Source organism: Thalassophryne amazonica, chromosome 10 (assembly GCF_902500255.1).
Source record: "Thalassophryne amazonica chromosome 10, fThaAma1.1, whole genome shotgun sequence".
Lineage (NCBI taxonomy): Eukaryota > Metazoa > Chordata > Actinopteri > Batrachoidiformes > Batrachoididae > Thalassophryne > Thalassophryne amazonica.
Genome location: NC_047112.1, coordinates 17,784,475 through 17,805,374, shown reverse-complemented (window position 1 = coordinate 17,805,374; position 20,900 = coordinate 17,784,475). Strand labels below are relative to the sequence as shown.

General features: G+C 39.8%; 2 protein-coding genes across 3 annotated transcripts; one reads left to right on the top strand and one right to left on the bottom strand.

The window, feature by feature from the left end:
• Nucleotides 1–9,279: 9,279 nt before the first annotated feature.
• si:ch211-162e15.3 (protein NCBP2AS2) lies at nt 9,280–11,491 on the bottom strand. The gene is made up of 2 exons (XM_034179494.1): nt 11,398–11,491; nt 9,280–11,274 (listed from the first exon to the last, which is right to left on the bottom strand). The coding sequence occupies exon 2, from the start codon at nt 11,200–11,202 to the stop codon at nt 10,897–10,899; it is 306 nt and encodes a 101-aa protein (XP_034035385.1). The 5' UTR covers nt 11,203–11,274; nt 11,398–11,491; the 3' UTR covers nt 9,280–10,896.
• A 1,543-nt stretch (nt 11,492–13,034) lies between these two features.
• fkbp2 (FKBP prolyl isomerase 2) lies at nt 13,035–17,467 on the top strand. Of its 2 annotated transcripts, XM_034179492.1 has the most exons (3): nt 13,036–13,525; nt 13,588–13,590; nt 17,123–17,199. In XM_034179492.1, the coding sequence occupies exon 1, from the start codon at nt 13,110–13,112 to the stop codon at nt 13,518–13,520; it is 411 nt and encodes a 136-aa protein (XP_034035383.1). In that variant the 5' UTR covers nt 13,036–13,109; the 3' UTR covers nt 13,521–13,525; nt 13,588–13,590; nt 17,123–17,199. The 2 variants fall into 2 exon arrangements, with proteins under 2 accessions (XP_034035384.1, XP_034035383.1); XM_034179493.1 differs by lacking the exon at nt 13,588–13,590 and having other exon boundaries at nt 13,035–13,537; nt 17,123–17,467.
• Nucleotides 17,468–20,900: the final 3,433 nt, after the last annotated feature.

Sequence of the window (20,900 nt, the reverse complement as noted above, 5' to 3'; positions counted from 1 at the left end):
GAAGTACATGGATTCATTTAACTCACTGTAAGAAAGTCATTTCTGCAGACACAGACAAACAGTAAGAACAGTAGGACAAGACTAGTAATAGTGTGTGAGCTTGGTGTTGAGATCCAGGTTAGACACGAAAGCTAGCAGAAGACATTAAGAAGCCACTGTTCTGAACATAGGTGTGCTGTAGTGTGCAGAAATGGCGAAAGAAAAAACAAAAACGGGGGTTTCTGGACCCCACGGACAGTCCTTGTTATGCTACTTTTCTTTTTTGAATTGGGAGTATTATTAAAAGCCATGAGCACGGGACATGATAATAAGGATCACATCCGCAGATTGCAGAGACCAAAAAGAAGTAACAAAGACCCCAGTCTGATAATTAATGCCACAGTACATAGCTGTGATGGGAATAATGCATACCGATTTGGTGTACAGGCCTGCATTCCTAGAAATACTTCTGTGATCATCTCTGTACCATATAGTGCTCTTACCCATGGAATGCCGGATGGTGACAGAGGGACTAATTACGGAAATAGTTTCTCATGGTATATGACCAACGATCAACAAGATAGGAGATGGGAAACGTTGGTAGCCGATGAATGGAGTAGATGGACACCAAGATGGGCACAAACCGAGTGGGCTAAGTACCAGAGTCAAAGTCTCAAAATGTATCAAACAGATGATAAGCTGTCTATAGTGGTGAATACCACAGAAAAAGGAACCATATTCCCACCTGATATAGAGGGAGACTGTTGGTTGTTCCTCCTTTGGGTATACAAACAAGGAAAAGATCCGTATTTCCATTTCTTCCTCTGTGAAACAGATAGAGTACAGCAACCAATATTGACCGAATTAAGTACGTCAAAGGGGGTGTCCATACAAGCAAAGGGGGTGTCCATACAAGCAAAGGGGGTGTCTGTACAAGGCACAAAAGACATGAAGGCAGATGACTGGTTCCTAGTAACTACTGGAATTAGTGGACAAAATAACAATTGGCTTTTAATGGCAGAACAAGCAGGACTAGCAGCAAAGAAGGACTGTGTTGTATGTATGGGACCCAGACCTATATTACAGGTAATACCGGCAGCATTACCCAAAGACTGTCTACTGACTGCTATGACACAGACATACATTGCGGCAAACAACAAATGTTCTAAGTGGGACAAGATCTATCCAGTGACCAAATTGACTAAGATTAAACCTTTATTCTCAAGCAGAGTTGGGCATGCTAACCATACATGTGTACACTTGACAGGGACAAGTAAGACTTTGGGTAGCTTAAACCACACCGCCTGGTGTAAGAATGTGGTCCATAGTACTCCTACATTCAAACCTGTCGGGAGGAGTGACGTATGGTGGTGGTGTGGGGATAACAGAATCTTTGACAGACTGCCACGAAATGTGTCAGGTTATTGTGCATTAATATCATTATTGTTACCAGTTGAAGCCATACCCATGACCCCTGAAGATGTTACGACATATGCAGCCTCTCTTATTCCTGAAGATTGGCAGAAAGGCGTAGCCAGACATAGAGTGAAAAGAGATTGGAAAGGAGTGGGAAATCCAACATATATTGACGCAATAGGAGTCCCCAGGGGAGTGCCTGACGAGTATAAACTGGTTAATCAAATAGCAGCTGGATTCGAATCTTCCATCTGTTGGTGGTGCTCAATTAATAAAAACGTGGACAGAATAAACTACATCCACTACAATGTACAGAAATTAGGAAATTGGACTGAGGAAGGATTTAAGGCTGTCCATTCACAGTTAGAAGCCACGTCCCTTATGGCCTTCCAGAATCGCATTGCTCTGGATATGTTGTTGGCAGAGAAAGGAGGTGTTTGTGCCATGTTCGGAGAACAATGCTGCACATTCATTCCCAACAACACAGCTGCAGACGGCAGTCTCACTCAAGCCATTGACGGGCTGAGGACGTTGAACAGGAAGATGAAAGAGCACAGTGGAGTAAACACCGAAGGCTGGGATTGGTGGCTGGAAGGGATGGGAAAATGGAGGTCTTTGATTTCTTCACTATTAGTGTCTATAGCAGTATTTGCTGCAATTCTAACATTGTGTGGATGTTGTTGTATTCCATGTCTCCGAGGCCTTGTAAATAGAATGATAACCACAGCAATAAGTCCAGGACCAGGAGGGGGTCCAGCATCATATCCACTTCTGGGGACAGATGACGACAAGGAGGACGATGGCTCTCCTGACCTGTACCCAGACCAATGGAAGTATGATGACCCAGACACCGATGATGGTGACAATGATGACATCACCTCTGGGGTGTAAGCCTAGAGAAAACATACCATGATGAACCTCTTAGTGAAAATCTCAAAAAGAAGTGCTAAGCTGAGTGATGCCTACTGTATGTTTTAACAGGCGATAAACAGGAGGGGAATGTTAGAGATTTTGTATACATGTTATCACTGTTAAACGTTTGTACATTTGCCTTCTTTCTCATGAGAACGGTGTTGTGCTGTTTTGCACTTCATCCTGAGAACGTACGTGTTATTCAACCTTGTTTAGCTTTGTCTTCTTTCTCATGAGAACGGAGATGTGCTGTTTTGCACCTGTCTTAATGCAATCCTGAGAATTCAATTTTGTTTTGACGTTTGTGATGTGGTGTTTAGTGTGAAGGAGTGTGGAAGACAGGACACTTCAGGCAGATGCAGAACAGCTGATACCTGCAACAGACGAACGAGATGTGCTGACCTGAAGTGTTCTTCCTTACAGCTGCACTTATTGACGTATGCGTTTATGTTATGGGAAGAAACTTGTCTTGCGTCATTACCCCCACCCTTAGGACAAGTTTCTTGTTTATGTGATGAGGGCGTCTCTTAATAAAAAGAGCGGAAAAGCAGGCCAGACTTTAGTGTAGCCTTGGTGTACAGCCTGGCCGCACTCCGCGCGTAATATTTGATTTTCTGTCTCACTGGTGTTTCTTGACTCTGTTTGTCTTGTTAAAGGTTTTAAAAATGTTTGGAGGAGAAAATACCCAACAGCGTGGAAGAAAACGGAAAACAACCATCAAAATGGATAGAAGAATAACCAGAATGGCAAAGGCTCACCCATTGATCAGCTCCAGGATGATCAAAGACAGTCTGGAGTTACCCGTAAGTTCTGTGACAGTTAGAAGACACCTGTGTGAAGCTAATTTATTTGCAAGAATCCCCTGCAAAGTCCCTCTGTTAAATAAAAGATGTGCAGAAGACAATTTGCCAAAGAACACATCAACTGGCCTAAAGAGAAATTGAGGAATATTTTGTAGACTGATGAGAGTAAAATTGTTCCTTTTGAGTCCAAGGGCCGCAGACAGTTTGTGAGACGACCCCCAAACTCTGAATTCAAGTCACAGTTCACAGTGAAGACAGTGAAGCATGGTGGTGCAAGCATCATGATATGGGCATGTTTCTCCTACTATGGTGTTGGGCCTATATATTGCATACCAGGTATCATGGATCAGTCTGGATATGTCAAAATACTTGAAGAGGTCATGTTGCCTTATGCTGAAGAGGACATGCCCTTGAAATGGGTGTTTCAACAAGACAATGACCCCAAGCACACTAGTAAACCAGCAAAATCATGGTTCCAAACCAACAAAATGAATACCTCACAGATATGAAGAAATCATGAAAAACTGTGGTTATACAACTAAATACTAGTTTAGTGATTCACAGGATTGCTAAAAAAGCAGTTTGGACATAATAGTTTTGAGTTTGTAGCGTCAACAGCAGATGCTACTATTATTGTGAACACCCCCTTTTCTACTTTTTTTTTTTTTTACTAATAGACCAATTTCATAGCCTTAAGAGTGTGCATATCATGAATGCTTGGTCTTGTTGGATTTGTGAGAATCTACTGAATCTACTGGTACCTTGTTTCCCATGTAACCATAAGAAATATACTCAAAACCTGGATTAATCTTTTTTATTCACACAGCACTACTATTATTCTGAACACTACTGTATATATTAAATGGAGGTTCCCGTAAGCGGTCAAATCCTGCGATATCACAGAGAGTTCAAATGAGACCACGGTCTCCTATTACCTTCACTTGAGCAGCAGTAATCCTCTTCCACTGGAAAGGATTACATATATGTTAAAGGACAAAGTGCATGAATTTGAGGACATCCAGGGGCCTTTCATTTGTTCAGAGGACATGAGGTGGAGAGGACTGGATTTGGGACCGTTCGATTGTATAGAGACTATTTTCATCCGGCGGCTAAGGGACAAATTTTAAGGGAATCATGCACTTTTATACAAAAGTGCCAAAACTTTATCGGAGGTACTTTATAGTGTCCTGAAGTATATAAGATCGGGAGACATTGAATCCATAAACGTCTACACTCTAAAAACTTGGGTTTAAGAGAATAACCATTTTCAGCCTTCTACAGCATATAATTCATGACAAACTCTTATCCAAATGTCTTTTTAAGTTCATAATATAAACTTGAAGGTTATGAAAAATGTATTAAGGCTAAGTAGGGATGCTTCGAATGTACTTCAGTGTGCTTACACTCTTAGAAAAAGCGTTAATCTAGGGAAAGTGACTAAATATTGTCTAATTCATTGTGAATATCAATATACCTATGCAATATAGCTGTTTGCGAGCATAGGGCAAAGGAAAGATGCTACTCATGCACTCTAACATATTTACACTCTAAAATAACAACAGTGTTTGAACGGAAAGAAATGCTTTTTTATTAATTACAAGAAATCAATTTTGTTTTTATGGCTATAACCATTATTATTAATATTGTTGTTGTTGTTATCATTATTATTTTATGTTATTGGTATTAAGACAATTATCATATTTTTTAACTGAAAACATTGTAAATACCTGGTTGACAAACTTCCTAGATATGCACAAATGTTTCATGAATATTTTTAATTAACTACTCTCTACAGCTTTCATGCTAGGAAGATCACAGTGACCTAATGTTATGTCTCAGAGGTAGAGGCCTGTTAAAGATCCCTACAGGCCTGAAATGAGTCCTGTACCTCTTTCCATTTTGAAACATACCACCCTGCTAATGTATAAGGATGTACGACGACGTATGACGCCGCACAACGGATGATACATGATCACATAAGCTCAGTATAACTTTGCACTAGTTGCAGTAGCCATTCTCTACAGCTTAACAATGTCCAATCTTGATCACCGGCCCCCTACATAATAACCATATGATCGTATTGTCATATGAATAGCAAAATATACACTGTATTATAACCATGCAAACACCCTTTTAAAAAAAGGATACAGGGCTAAAATCAAATGTCTCCCGCTTTGACATGACATAATATAACCTAGAGTCCCTGGACAAAGTTTGGCGCTTTTGTAAAAAAGTGCTCGATTGTATCCCTTAACTGCTGGACTACAGGGCACTTGTTTTTTTTTTGGTATTGTTTTTTTTTTCTGAAAAATAAAAAATAGTTGAGGAAAAAATACAGGACAAATTATACAGCAAAATAGGAAAGTAAAACTGGAATTACAAAATAGATAGAATGTGTGGCTGAGGATGATGCCAAACATTTTCCTCTGTACTGCACATTAGTACACTTCACAAACTTTACAACACTTGTACTTTGGAATATTGTTCCAGAGACTGTATTGAAGCAGAAACGTGCTTAAAAAAAAAAAAAAAAAAAAAAAAAAAAAAAAAACGGGGGGGGGGGGGGGGGGGGGGCCTCATTACATCACCAGCTGTTTAGAAAAACACCCCTGAATGAACTATGATCTCAGTCTTGGATTCACAGCAGGTTTAAAATGTCTAAATTGAGTACTTTAGGAACTCAGTGATGACTTAACTAGTGAATTCTGGTACAGTTCTGGTAAATGTGGCAGCAGGTAATACAACACATAAGTAACACCACTGTTCTCTGAGGTTTGTCAGTAATTCTCAACCCTTTTCCATCTCTTCTTCTTCCCACTGCTGATCATGTAGATCTGACAAAGGATCATCAAACACAGAGAACACACGTCTTAACTATAACCAGGTGTAAAAAAAGTTACTGGTATATATAAAATACAAAATAAATTTTTTATCCTCCCTTAAAGTAGACCTGCATTGAAATAAATGTGGTCAGATTTCAGAAATAGCTGATATGTATTTATAAGACCCTTGTGAATGCAGTAAAGTAAATCTGTAAGCCCAAATTTGTAATTCAGCGGAGAAATCTTCGTTTAAAAATGACAAATTTGCAGCTAAAATTTAGCCCTCCGTGAAAAGTTTGTACAGCCGTATCATTTCCATGACATCAGGGACAAGACGACGCGCTCCCGCCTTCAGTCCGATCCCGCATTGAAACTGATTTTATCTGTTAGTAATGTTCTGTTATACACGTCCTGGTTTCAACATCCAAAAGTAAGCTGCAATGAATGTGAGATACATATCTGTGTGCTCAGATCAGCAACGACATCGACAGCGGGCACCGTTCTTCCTCTCCCGTTCTCTGCCTCCGCTGAGCTTATTAAGTCAGCGGGCTCGTTAACGAGCTCGTTAACCGCCAACGCCACTCACACCGCCCGTGTCTGCTTTGCAGCCGGTGTTGTGCCAGATTGAGCGCACAACACTGGCATCGCCTCTCTGTCTACTGAATGGAGCTGCAGCACACTTGGCACAAGTCCTGAGATTACACTCGCTGTTTTAATGCGAAGCGGCCGGTACACCTGTTGCTGCAAGGACAGACTTCTTGCGGCAAAATCCACAGCACCGCACGTCTCGGCAATCGGAGCCCCAGAGCTCCATGGACGCTGAGAGAGGTTTATATATTTTTAATGACTGGGATTCTTTGCGGGTCTCGCCTCCATATCCCACGATGGTACCGGAGGCGAAAGACAGTAGATTTTCATTGCGACACCACTCAATCAAACAGGCGTATGAAAAAGTCCCCCAAAATAATTTTCAAGCACAAATAAATGTGTACTCACCAAACGTGCAGCAAGACAATATGAAGTTTTAAAAAAAGTAGATCCTTCCGTATAAGACAAGAAAAAGGTGCAGATGCAAACTGACGTAAATCCACAAATTACAATTGGCGCAATGCATGCTGGGAGGGTCTTGTCCGTGATGTCTCGGCAGTGTCCATGATGAGAGGGACAATTTGTGGAGGGCTAAATGTTAGCTGTAAATTTGTAATTTTCAAATGAAGATTTCTCCGTTGAATGACAGATCTGGGCTTGCAGATTTACTTTACTACATTCAGAAGGATCTCATGTGTAAATGTAAGTCATTTTTGTTCAAAAAATCTGACTGCATTTTTTTCCATGCAGGTCTCCTTTAAGTCCAAAACCTAAAACTGTTTGTGCTGAACGCTAAAACAAGCAGCAAACTGTCCACCGACATCCTCAATTTATCGACTATAAGCAACGTGCTGGTTGCCGGAGTGTGCCAAGGTTCTCAAAATGGAGCACTATCTCCACCTGGTGGACATTTACCTTTAATGTGGATAAAACAGAATGAATGCAGGTACAACGAATTTCGCAAAGCGCTCGAGTCAATAATACTGTACAATTTCTAAACATCTGGCCACTTTAAATACAGCCTTTATATATATATATATATATATATATATATATATATATATATATATACACACACACACACACAGTGAGGAAAATAAGTATTGAACACCCTGCGGTTTTGCAATATATATTGAAATATATATTTATATAAATATATATTATAAATATATATTTATATAATCATTTTATTGGCCCACCCTGTATTTTAACAGTAATCCTTTGATACTCCAATGAAGCTACAAAAAAAAGTACTTAAAGGATTTTAACGAGTTTGGAAACTAGCACTGGACATATCTGGACTGCTTTGTTTTACAGCCCAGCTCAATCTGTTGGAATTGCAAGGAATGATGCTGCATGTGAGGGAAACTATTCATTCAGTCTTTTCTACTGTACATACACCTTATACGTCTGAATTTGGAAATTTTTATAAATTTGGGATATAAATTTTGTGATTTGTAATCTGTTGTTATTTGCACATTTGTGTTTGTTAACCCGTTATGGTCAAGTGATATTTTAAAGACACACATTTCCATCAAAACGAGGCCAATACAGGCCGATATTTACACACATAAGTGGAAAATTACATTTTTTCCACCAGTTTTCTCAAATACAACAAACCTGAAGAAATATGTCAGAAATCTGAAACAAAAGCATGTTTTGGACATTAGTGCCAGCTATGCTTTTCACAAATTTATCACTTGGGTAAAAAAGTTCATGGCATTATCACCATTAAAAATCAAAACTCATTTCATAGTACAAATTAAAAATGACTTCAGTAGGATTTGTTTTGAGAAACATGAGCCACTTTAGTTAAGATGTTTGAAATTTTCTGCCCATGTACATTTTCATAGAAAGTAGTATTCTGCACACACATACTCGATAAAATTTTCTTTCAAATGTGTAATATTACATTTCATGAAGCGCTAACTGAAGAAGTGGGACTTGCCTCCCACAATGCACGAGGCCCCATAGCAACCAACACGAAGGGTAAAACAAAGTGTTCAGTATGTTTCCAAAGGCAGGTTTGTAGCATTTCTGTACTTCAGTCATGCCAAAAAAAAAAAAGTCAGATGCACCAAAAACAGTGCTACTAGGAAAAAAAAAAAAGAAGCTATTTTTTCCTGATCCCAACCAAGGCAACTGTGTCAGAATGGCTCAGCTGCTACTTCATACAATATATTATGGCCCAAAACAGATTTTCACAACATTTGCTCCTCCCATTTTACAGAAGACATGTTGATTTACATTCTACTTTTTAATATTTTGGATATTTTAGTTACAAGTTCAGTAACAGGGCTTTAGATCAAGATCGTGAATTATCCCTGTGGATCCCAAAACACTCCAAGTACAACTTTAAAAGACTAACATTCCGTTATGTTTCATTTTCATGTGCAAATGTACAAACTAGAAGCAGACCGAAGATTCACTGCCATGGTGCAACACAAACAAACTGCATGTTGTTACAGACTGCAGTGCCAACTGCCAATGTCATATAGAGTCTGCACTGTGCAAAGTATGCAACTGCACATGCACTCGAAATTTCAGAAATTCTTGAATTTCAATATGCTCAGACATACGTTACTACGCATGTACTAGTTGCAACTGAGAAACAAGCTCAGCAATTGTGAATAAAAGTATCCACCTCTGCATGATAAATTCACCATAGCAAATTGAGCATGACTAATCTTTGAGCTGTGGACAAAATAAGACATTGGAAAGGGTCATCTTGGACTCAATGACATTTTTGCACCATTTTGTGATATTTTACAGACCTAACAACTAATTGAAAATATTAATTGAATCATTACTCGATTATGGAAATAATTGTTACCTGCAGCCCCAACAAATGCAGGTCTAAAATCTGGACAAACATCTGTACTCTATGTCCAGGAACAATCTGTTTGTGGCTAGTTAGGTTACACAACTGTGACAACTGGCATATTTTTTGAACACAGATTTCAATCAGAGTGCTCCATCTTCCTCCCACATCCAAAAACATACAGGTTAGGTGGACTGGAAACTTTTAAATTGTCCATAGGTGTGCGTGTGTTTGTCTATATGTGGCCCTGCAACAGACTGGCGTCCTGTCCAGGGTGTACCTCTCCTCACGCCCTGCGACTGCCGGGATAGTCCTTGACCCTTAACTGAAGAAAACAGCTGAAGATGAGCGAGTGAATGTAATGTGAATGTCAACTGAGAACATGGCACCATTTTGGTTCCAACTGCACTGAACTACTGAATGAACCTTTTGTTTTCAACATTTTTTAAATAATTTAACCACATACAGCAACACATCCAGGTACAGGTGCTATCAAAATATAAAAACAGTTAAGCTATCAAATTTACAATTTGTGTTGATGTATTTAATTCATTTAAAGCCTGATTTATGCAGCTCCACAGCTGTAATTCCGTGTCATGCAGTGATGTGTGTGACAATTTTAAAGTTCTCCGTCGCTGGATTATGCTTTATTATGGACTAATTTGATGCTCAACAAGCTTTTCTTTCTACAATCACCTCCTCCAATTCAAAGGTAAGCTGTACAGTTTTCAGACACTGTGTTGCAAAGTTGCGGACTTTTGTGATCCATTTGTCATCAGTGTGCGAACTACAAAAACGATTCAAATATAATGGCAGCCAAAGCAGTAAAAGCAAAAAAGTGTCAGACTCCGGTCCCAACTTTCCTCAAATTGGCAAGTGTAATTAATTTGTACCTCTGTTACTTTGCACGTCCAGACTGCTCAGGGTTTTTAATGGAAATACATTGCGTTCGGATGGGACATTTTATCCGATGGGAGTGAAAAATCCATTATATACAGTGTTTGTTACATGGAAAAGAATACATAACATTGGTCTGGTGACTGCGAATATCTGGATGACACGATGATGGATTAGGTGAGTTTTACTGTACATGGGACTGAACAATAAATTTACCTCACAAAGCTTTGATGATGTCGGCTTCCATCCCACATGGCTGACTTCATTTTCCCAAATTTTTCTTTTGTTCAGATCTGAAAGGAATCTGTACAACTTGAAGCCCTTGCTGCGTCTATTTGTGCATCCAAATGCACAGCAACCCAGCTTTTTCAGCGAATGACAGTAAATAGCTGGATTTACATGCAGATAGATTAACAGCAAATGCAATTTTGAACCCAAAATGACACCACGAGTCACAGGACCATTTTTTTTTTTTAACTTGTCATGTCATTACTCTCTCAATCAAGGGACTCTAGGAAATACTGGTGTACATTCTGAACAACCACCAGCTGATCACCAGCAAATGAGCTGATCACAGCATGCAGTCACTTTTCAAACCCCACAGAACTGTTTTCTTCACCCAATGGTCTTTGATTAGGCAGAAGTGCTGTGATGTCCCTCATTTCTTGATCTGTCTGGAGCTATCCTTCCATCCCTGTTTCACCTCGTTGACGAAGGTTCCGCTGACCCTCCTCAGGCGGTTCCCCACCTCCTCCAGGTCTCCGGGGACTTTGCTGGCCTCCTGTCGGACCTGCCGCAGCGTGTCGGACCGCAGCACCCGCTGCGAGGCGTCTCGTCCGGCGATATGAGCCTTGGTCAGGGCGTACACCGTGATCTGAGCCGCTCTGCGGATCGGACGGGACTCTGAGAGCTTCTCGATGACGCGCAGGTTGTTGACGATAGAATACAACAGACGGGACAACATGTTTCTGTTGGACGTCCTTCAGCTGCTAGCTAAGTAGCTAGCTGTGCTGTTCAACACGCGAAGAATTCAGCGCTGAAATAAACACACACTTGCTGTTAGTTTAAACTGGTGACAAGAAACATGTAAATAACACACTTGTGATATAACTGTTTTTTAACTTTTTTTTCCCAAAAAAAAAAAAAAAAAGTTACCTACTTCTAATAAAAAACGTCCAGCGAATGTGACCGCGTCTTCTTATTTTTATTTTTTGTGGCGGCGGTTAGGCAACCAGCGTTTAAGTGGATTACCGCCACCTAGTGTGGACTAGCTTTACTTATTTAAGATCCACTTTATTTATTTATATTCATGTCAAATATTTATCACGAACAAAAAGAAACAGAAGGAAGATAAATCTTGTATTCTCTGTTCCTTGTAACAAAAAAATAAACATAAATCATTATTTTATTCATGTGATTTAAAAATTGTACATAAAAAGCACATCATGCATAAATAGAAATGTGAAAACGCACTGAAATTCAAAATGTAAAATTTGTCAAACATATCTGAAATGAAACATCGGAGTAGTGCCACTGCTCCTTTGCGTTGAAAAGAGCCAGTTGAGGTGGTTCGGGCATCTGGTAAGGATGCCCCCTGGGCGTCTCCGTAGGGAGGTGTTCCAATCCAGGCACGTCCATCTGGTAGGAGACCCAGAGGAAGACCCAGGACTAGGTGGAGAGATTAGCAGCACCCTGACATTGGAGTGAATGTGAGGCATAATTGTAAAGCGCTTTGAGCGTCTGATGCAGATGGAAAAGCGCTATATAAATGCAGTCCATTTACCATTATATCTCCACTCTGGTCTGGGAACACCTCAGGATCCCCCAGTCAGAGGTGGTCAATTTGGCCTGGGAAAGGAAAGTCTGGGGTCCCCTGGAACTGTTGCCCCTGCGACCCAATCCCGGATGAGCGGTTAAAGATGAGTGAGTGATGAGTGAAACATCTGGTGAGAGAATCATATGAGTTGGTAATCTTGTTTAAAGAAATAAAAGTACAGTAGTAATAGTAATAATTTTCACCACTTTATGGACATAATAGACTAGAAAATAATCAATGGATTAACTGATTGTGAAAATAATTGTTAGTTGCAGCTCTACATAGTACAATTAAACATTAAAACAAAATAAAAAAATATCACAGCATGAAGATAAGAAAGATGGCAAAGAAATATCACATAAAAATGTAATGAAAAATCACAAACGTTCCTACAGAAAACAAAAACACAAAGTTACAATATAACCAGTGTATATTATAGACAAACAGGTTCCAGTCTCCTATAAAACAAGTAAAAATCAAAATTGATCTGTAATGACAAAATAAAAGTTATAAAAAAAAAATAGTTGAGGACCACAATGGAAAGAAGTCTTTCGACTTTTTGTGTCATTTTTGAAATGCCATGATAAATGTATTATATATGTTTTAACACATGGTATTTTGTTGTACGTCTTGTGTGGAATTTTGTAAATCAATCAAATGGAAATAAGTTTTATGCTTTATTGTGCTTTCATCAGTCATTCTGTACACTGTATTGTTTTTACATACATGTATTTTATTGGCAAATAAATCAGATCAAGTAAAAAAAACAAAAGCAACAAGGGAAGTAGAATACCGACTAAAAGAGACCCAAGAACAGCAATTCCTAAGTATAATTTTTCTGTTTGTAAAGCTGCTGCGCCACACTCCAGTCATAAGGTGGCGCTATTCAGCCGTTGCACTGGTGTGTCTATGTAGAACACGAAGAAGACGATGACGACGACCTGTTTCCCGTCGGACGTTTTTGCTTGTGACGCTTGTTTCCTAGCAGCTGGTGTACCTTTCTTCCAAACTTTTGTCCTTACACTCAGCTGTAAGCGTCGAAGGAACTGCCGACCATGCGAGTGTTAGTGTTATTTGCCGTGCTGTGCGTGTGGCCGCCGGTAGCGAGAGGAGCGGAGAAGAAGAAGCTGCAAATCGGCATTAAGAAGCGCGTGGACAACTGTCCAATCAAATCGCGCAAAGGCGACGTGCTGAACATGCACTACACCGGCCGGCTGGAGGACGGCACCGAGTTCGACAGCAGCATTCCGCGGGACAAACCGTTCACCTTCACTCTGGGCACCGGGCAGGTGATCAAAGGCTGGGACCAGGGCCTGCTGGGCATGTGCGAGGGCGAGAAGAGGAAGCTGGTCATCCCCGCCGAGCTCGGCTACGGCGACCGCGGAGCTCCTCCCAAAATCCCCGGAGGAGCCACACTTATCTTCGAGGTGGAGCTGCTCAGCATCGAGCGGAGATCCGAGCTTTGATGGACGTGTTCAACCCGGTGAGTCAGGAGGACATTCGTTTTTTTTTTTTTTTGGTTTTTTTTTTCAGCCGGTGTGATTTATTTAAAATACTGGTACGTGAGGTGGGTCCCTCTGATTGGCTTATAGTCGTCACGTTACAACGCCCCAGCCGTCTGATTGGTTAACGCCCTTGCTAAGGGATTTCCTGCGGCCAAAGCCACTTTTTTATTTAACAGTTCAAAATCCAAATGAAACTTAAAAATAAGAGCGATTATTAGGACACTTTTTTTTATTTGAGTGTCATCTCATAGTTAGATCGGTCATAGGGCCGATATTGTTCTTGCTTTTTATTAATAATTTGCCATGTGCAATAAAGTCAAATTGTAAAATTTTCGCTGATGACACGAAGGTGTATCACCCCATCCTTTCTTTAGCTGATGGGGAAGACCTCCAGTCAGTCTCATGGCTTGGTCTGAAGAATGGTTACTTGGGTTTAATGAAGGAAAATGTAAAGTTCTCCATATTGGAAGAAAAAATCCATGTTATGATTATTTTATGAATGAAAAACAATTAGAAGCAGTTTCAGAAGAAAGAGACCTAGGAGTGTTGATTTCTAAGGACTTATCCTTTTCCCGCCACATTGCTCTTTCGGCAGCTAAGGCCAATAGAATTCTTGGGATGATAAAAAGGGCTTTTTTGTTTATTGACAAAGACTCCTTTCTTCTTTTATACAAAACGTTTGTTCGTCCTCACCTTGAATATTGTGTGCAGGCATGGTCACCATATTTGCAGAAAGACAAAAATATTTTAGAGAAAGTACAGAGAAGGGCCACTAAGTTGGTTCCAGAATTTAAAAATTTGTCTTATGAGGATAGGCTCTTGCAACTTGGTCTCACAAGTCTTGAAGACAGACGAACTCGAGGTGATTTGATTTGAAATATACAAAATTTTGCATGGCTTTGACAATGTTGACCCCACTGTATTTTTTTGAATTGAGAAGGTATACTGGCCTTAGAGGTCATGAATCGTGCTTTGAAGTTAATAGATCTAGATTAAATGTGAGGAAAGAATTCTTTAGTAACCGAGCAGTAAAGATCTGGAATAGTTTGCCACCTGAAGTGGTCTTATCCTCAAGTACAGATATTTTTAAAGCAAATTATGATCTGTATTATAGTATAATGAATGCCACCAGATTTTAAATCAAATCAATTTTATTTATATAGCGCCAAATCACAACAAACAGTTGCCCCAAGGTGCTTTATATTGTAAGGCAAAGCCATACAATAATTACGGAAAAACCCCAACGGTCAAAAGGACCCCCTGTGAGCAAGCACTTGGCGACAATGGGAAGGAAAAACTCCCTTTTAACAAAGCTGCCCAGACCTCCCGATCCACGCACACCTCCCCCAGCTCCTCCGGGGGAACCCTGAGGCGTTCCCAAGCCAGCCGAGAGACGTAGTCCCTCCAGCGTGTCCTGGGTCTTCCCCGGGGCCTCCTCCCGATGGGACCGTGCCCAGAACACCTCTCCAGCGAGGCGTCCAGGGGGCATCCAGAAAACATGCCCGAGCCACCTCAGCTGGCTCCTTTTGACGTGGAGGAGCAGCGGCTCGACTCCGGGCTCCTCCCGAGTGACCAAGCTCCTCACCCTATCTCTAAGGGAGCGCCCAGCCACCCTGGTCTTCATTCTGTTTATTTTATTTAGGAATGACAACAAAAAAATCTAAGTGTTCTCAGTATTTATGTTTCATCACTGTTTCTGGTAAGAGCAAACAAAAAGCTGCAAAATGACCCCTAAACCACCTTCATAGGAAAAATTATTAAGAAAGTTGTGGTTGGACAACTCCTTTTCTTCAATGAAATAAACACTTTTTTAATATAGATTCCATCAAACTAACAGTGAATGAAGAAAACTTTATATATTTCATTTAATGAGAATACGGCTGAATTTGATACCTTCTGTCTGTTTTCAGAAATTATGAGACATTGAGGCTCGCAGGCTCAGTGTTGGTGTACTTTTTAAAAAAAATTTTAATAATGCGTTTTGCCTCTTTGTGGACCGAAATTCACACAAAATGTGCAAAACCACATTTCAGAAAAATGAAGGCTCTCAAATTTGTTAGCTTGCACTAGTAATCAGTAGACAGTGAGCAACCACTGATTTTATTTATTTAATCCTCACTGCAAAATGCCAAAGGTGGTGTAAGTATTAAGTATGTTCCTCTGGGGCTACTGCATCAACATGGCTGTGCTACTTGACTGCCTGGTGAGGTGGTCCTGGCCCACTAGAGCTCAGCCAATATTATCGGCCGATATAAGCCCTTTTCAAAGTACTCACTATCGGCCGCAATTTTGCCGATAGAACGCAGATAATTTCTCAAAAAACAGAACAGTTACTGAAATAATGTTTGTGTCGGCAATGTAAAATGTCCTTGCACAGTTTGTCCAGTAGATGGAGCTCTGACTCATTCAACTGAGAGCTGCTTATATCCCTGCTTAAATGTGGTCATCACCGGCCCTTGTAGTTCACCGTCACACTGCACTGATCGGCTGACAAAAGCATACAAGTAAGTTTATGAGGATCTATATCCTTATCCTGAACCTATATCTAAGTTGCAGCAACAAGAGGTACAAGATCAGATGTATTTCACAACTCTTTTTAAGGATATGTATTTGCTAATTTCATAAAGGTTTAATTCTTGATTGCATTTTTTGAACTTGAAAATTCTTCTCTGTTATAAAGTTAATCAATATGAGGACAAAGCTTCAGCTTTTAGCTCATACCTTTTTTGTTAAGGGTCCAATTACATTTTATTCATTTAAAAAAAATCGGCTGATTTATCGGCAAATCAGCCAATTTATCGATTATCGGCATTTTTTCCATCCAAATATCGGCATTGGCCTCAAAAAATCCATATCGGTCGGGCTTTACTGGCAACTTTTCGTATTATTTAATCTTGAATAGATGAGTTAGGGTTAAGGTAGGGTTTGGGTATAATTTTTGTAAAACACATAAAACATTTGGAAATTTGAAAAATACTTCCAGTTCCAGACCACTTATGGGAGTCTTGCACAGTTCTGATGTGGTCTAGTCTGATTTGTTGTTGCAGGTGATTATATACAAATTATCAGATGGTTATGAAGGTTAACTTCCATGTCTGCTAATTAACGCCCTGAAATCCTGCATGCTGCAGCTTTAACAATTAATACATTTTTGGGTGGCGTATATATGGCAGGTTCAATTCAAATACACAAACTGCTTCATAAAATATAATAATAATAATCATAATAATAATGGCCAAAACTGAACACGAAACAACAGCAAATTCAACAAACTAAAACATTAAGGTCAGAAGTGTTGTCCCTTTTTAGAAGTGTGTAAATGTAATTGTTATGACCAGTTTAAACTTGATGTCTTGGCTGCCTAGCAACCTTTCAAATTACTTAGCAAGTTGTTATGTTACGAGACTGTTCTCTAACTTTTAAAGCCCGTCAACAGAAACACTGCTCTGCAGAAGTGCCCTTGAGCAAGATGCAGAGTCCCAGCTGTAAACCTGAACCATGATGGAACATTTTGTATATGCAGAATTTATGCACTCTAATCTCCCTCTCTCTCTGTCTCTCAGATTTGAGGAAGTGCTACAAGTTTGAGCAGAGGATGTCTTCTGTCCCCTGAAGAGAATGCTGGAAATTTGTGAATGAAGTCAAACATCCAGGCAAAACCATTGTGCTGCTTTGACTTTTCAGTTTTGATTTATTAGGTCGACACGATCATGAAAGTTTATCTTCTGTTTTTCCTTCTTAAGTACCTTTTAAATAATTGAGCAGTCAATTGTTTGAGCGGGGTTCTGATGATGTCATCTGTCGAATCATTTTATTTTTGTCAATTTATGTAAACGAGTTAAAACTGGGTTATTTTTTGTTTTTTAGTCAGCAGTTAGGTTTGATTTATAATAAAGTTCCAACTTGTGAGAACATTTGCATTTCAAAGTGTTTGTTTTTACAGTTTGCTTCATCCTCATCTGCAGTGGCACTCCTGTTTTTATTATATACCAAACAATGTAAGTGCACATTTTGTCATTCTTGTCATTGTTTCACATACGTGTCTGCCCCACTGTCTGACAGTGGCCGTCTGTCACCTTGGTTATTGTCTCACAACAGGGTTCTTGCAGATCCTTAGTCTTAAAAGGTAGTAAGTTTAATCTAATAATGAGACATTAACACATTTTAAAATTTTCATTTCAAAATGTCAATGGCTATTCTTTTAAGGTGTGTATGTACACTCAACAAAAATATAAACGCAACACTTTTGGTTTTGCTCCCATTTTGTATGAGATGAACTCAAAGATCTAAAACTTTTTCCACATACACAATATCACCATTTCCCTCAAATATTGATCACAAACCAGTCTAAATCTGTGATAGTGAGCAATTCTCCTTTGCTAAGATAATCCATCCCACCTCACAGGTGTGCCATATCAAGATGCTGATTAGACACCATGATTAGTGCACAGGTTTGCCTTAGACTGTCCACAATAAAAGACCACTCTGAAAGGTGCAGTTTTATCACACAGCACAATGCCACAGATGTCGCAAGATTTGAGGGAGCGTGCAATTGGCATGCTGACAGCAGGAATGTCAACCAGAGCTGTTGCTCGTGTATTGAATGTTCATTTCTCTACCACAAGCCGTCTCCAAAGGCGTTTCAGAGAATTTGGCAGTACATCCAACCAGCCTCACAACCGCAGACCACGTGTAACCGCACCAGCCCCTGACCTCCACATCCAGCATGTTCACCTCCAAGATTGTCTGAGACCAGCCACTCGGACAGCTGCTGAAACAATCGGTTTGCATAACCAAAGAATTTCTGCACAAACTGTCAGAAACCGTCTCAGGGAAGCTCATCTGCATGCTCCTCATCCTCATCGGGGTCTCGACCTGACTCCAGTTCGTCGTCGCAACTTTGCACAGCCATTGAAGAGGAGTGGATCAACATTCCACAGGCCACAATTGACAACCTGATCAACTCTATGCGAAGGAGACGTGTTGCACTGCATGAGGCAAATGGTGGTCACACCAGATACTGACTTGATATCCCCCCCCCAATAAAACAAAACTGCACCTTTCAGAGTGGCCTTTTATTGTGGACAGTCTAAGGCACACCTGTGCACTAATCATGGTGTCTAATCAGCATCTTGATATGGCACACCTGTGAGGTGGGATGGATTATCTCAGCAAAGGAGAAGTGCTCACTATCACAGATTTAGACTGGTTTGTGAACAATATTTGAGGGAAATGGTGATATTGTGTATGTGGAAAAAATTTTAGATCTTTGAGTTCATCTCATACAAAATGGGAGCAAAACCAAAAGTGTTGCGTTTATATTTTTGTTGAGTGTGTGTGTGTGTGTATGTATGTATTTGTGTGTGTGTGTATATATATATATATATATATATACACACACACACACAAGGTTGGGTAGGATTACTTTGAAATGTAATACAAATGTATTCTTTCAAAGTAATCCTACCCAACCTCGTGTGTATACAACCCCTGGCAAAAATTATGGAATCACCGGCCTCAGAGGATGTTCATTCAGTTGTTTAATTTTGTAGAAAAAAAGCAGATCACAGACATGACACAAAACTAAAGTCATTTCAAATGGCAACTTTCTGGCTTTAAGAAACACTATAAGAAATCAAGAAAAAAAGATTGTGGCAGTCAGTAACGGTTACTTTTTTAGACCAAGCAGAGGAAAAAAATATGGAATCACTCAATTCTGAGGAAAAAATTAAGGAATCACCCTGTAAATTTTCATCCCCCAAATTAACACCTGCATCAAATCAGATCTGCTCATTGACATTGACCCTATGTGTCTTTTTGCAAGGAATGTTTTTGCAGTTTTTGCTCTATGGCAAGATGCATTATCATCTTGAAAAATGATTTCATCATCCCCAAACATCCTTTCAATTGTCCAAAATATCAACATAAACTTGTGCATTTATTGATGATGTAATGACAGCCATCTCCCCAGTGCCTTTACCTGACATGCAGCCCCATATCATCAATGACTGTGGAAATTTACATGTTCTCTTCAGGCAGTCATCTTTATAAATCTCATTGGAACAGCACCAAACAAAAGTTCCAGCATCATTACCTTGCCCAATGCAGATTCGAGATTCATCACTGAATATGACTTTCATCCAGTCATCCACAGTCCACAATTGCTTTTCCTTAGCCCATTGTAACCTTGTTTTTTTCTGTTTAGGTGTTAATGATGGCTTTCGTTTAGTTTTTCTGTATGTAAATCCCATTTCTTTTAGGCGGTTTCTTACAGTTCGGTCACAGACGTTGACTCCAGTTTCTTCCCATTCGTTCATTTGTTTTGTTGTACATTTTTCGATTTTTGAGACATATTGCTTTAAGTTTTCTGTCTTGACGCTTTGATGTCTTCCTTGGTCTGCCAGTATGTTTGCCTTTAACAACCTTCCCATGTTGTTTGTATTTGGCCCAGAGTTTAGACACAGCTGACTGTGAACAACCAACATCTTTTGCAACATTGCGTGATGATTTACTCTCTTTTAAGAGTTTGATAATCCTCTCCTTTGTTTCAATTGACATCTCTCGTGTTGGAGCCATGATTCATGTCAGTCCACTTGGTGCAACAGCTCTCCAAGGTGTGTTCACTCCTTTTTAGATGCAGACTAACGAGCAGATCTGATATGATGCAGGTGTTAGTTTTGGGGATGAAAATTTACAGGGTGATTCCATAATTTTTTCCTCAGAATTGAGTGATTCCATATTTTTTTTTCTCTGCTTGGTCTAAAAAAGTAACCGTTACTGACTGCCACAATCTTTTTTTCTTGATTTCTTATAGTGTTTCTTAAAGCCAGAAAGTTGCCATTTGAAATGACTTTAGTTTTGTGTCATGTCTGTGATCTGCTTTTTTTCTACAAAATTAAACAAGTGAATGAACATCATCCGAGGCCGGTGATTCCATATTTTTTGCCAGGGGGTGGGTGTGTGTGTGTGTGTGTGTGTGTGTGTGTGTGTGTGTGTGTGTGTGTGTATGTGTGTATATATATATATATATATATATATATATATATATATATATATATATATATGACTCAGTGAAAGTCTCTTGTAACACTACCCAAAGCACGATAGTGGGACCAAGAAATCTCTGTGCAGAACACTCAGAGCAGAGACTCTTTCAACTAGCTACATGTAATTTGCATGATGACGTAGGGAAGTGCAAATCTAATGAAAATGGCATTTTCAGGGAAGATTCCTTTAGTATTCTTTCTGCTTCCCTGTCAATTTACTGTTGAACTTGTACCTTAGGGTGCAGTTATTTCAGGCCAACTGATTCGGCTCTTTTTCTCTCTGTCCACGGCACTG

Excerpts from the sequence above, each read along its gene's own strand:
- si:ch211-162e15.3 (XM_034179494.1), bottom strand. The coding sequence starts at position 11,202 with ATGTTGTCCCGTCTGTTGTATTCTATCGTCAACAACCTGCGCGTCATC.
- fkbp2 (XM_034179493.1), top strand. The coding sequence starts at position 13,110 with ATGCGAGTGTTAGTGTTATTTGCCGTGCTGTGCGTGTGGCCGCCGGTA.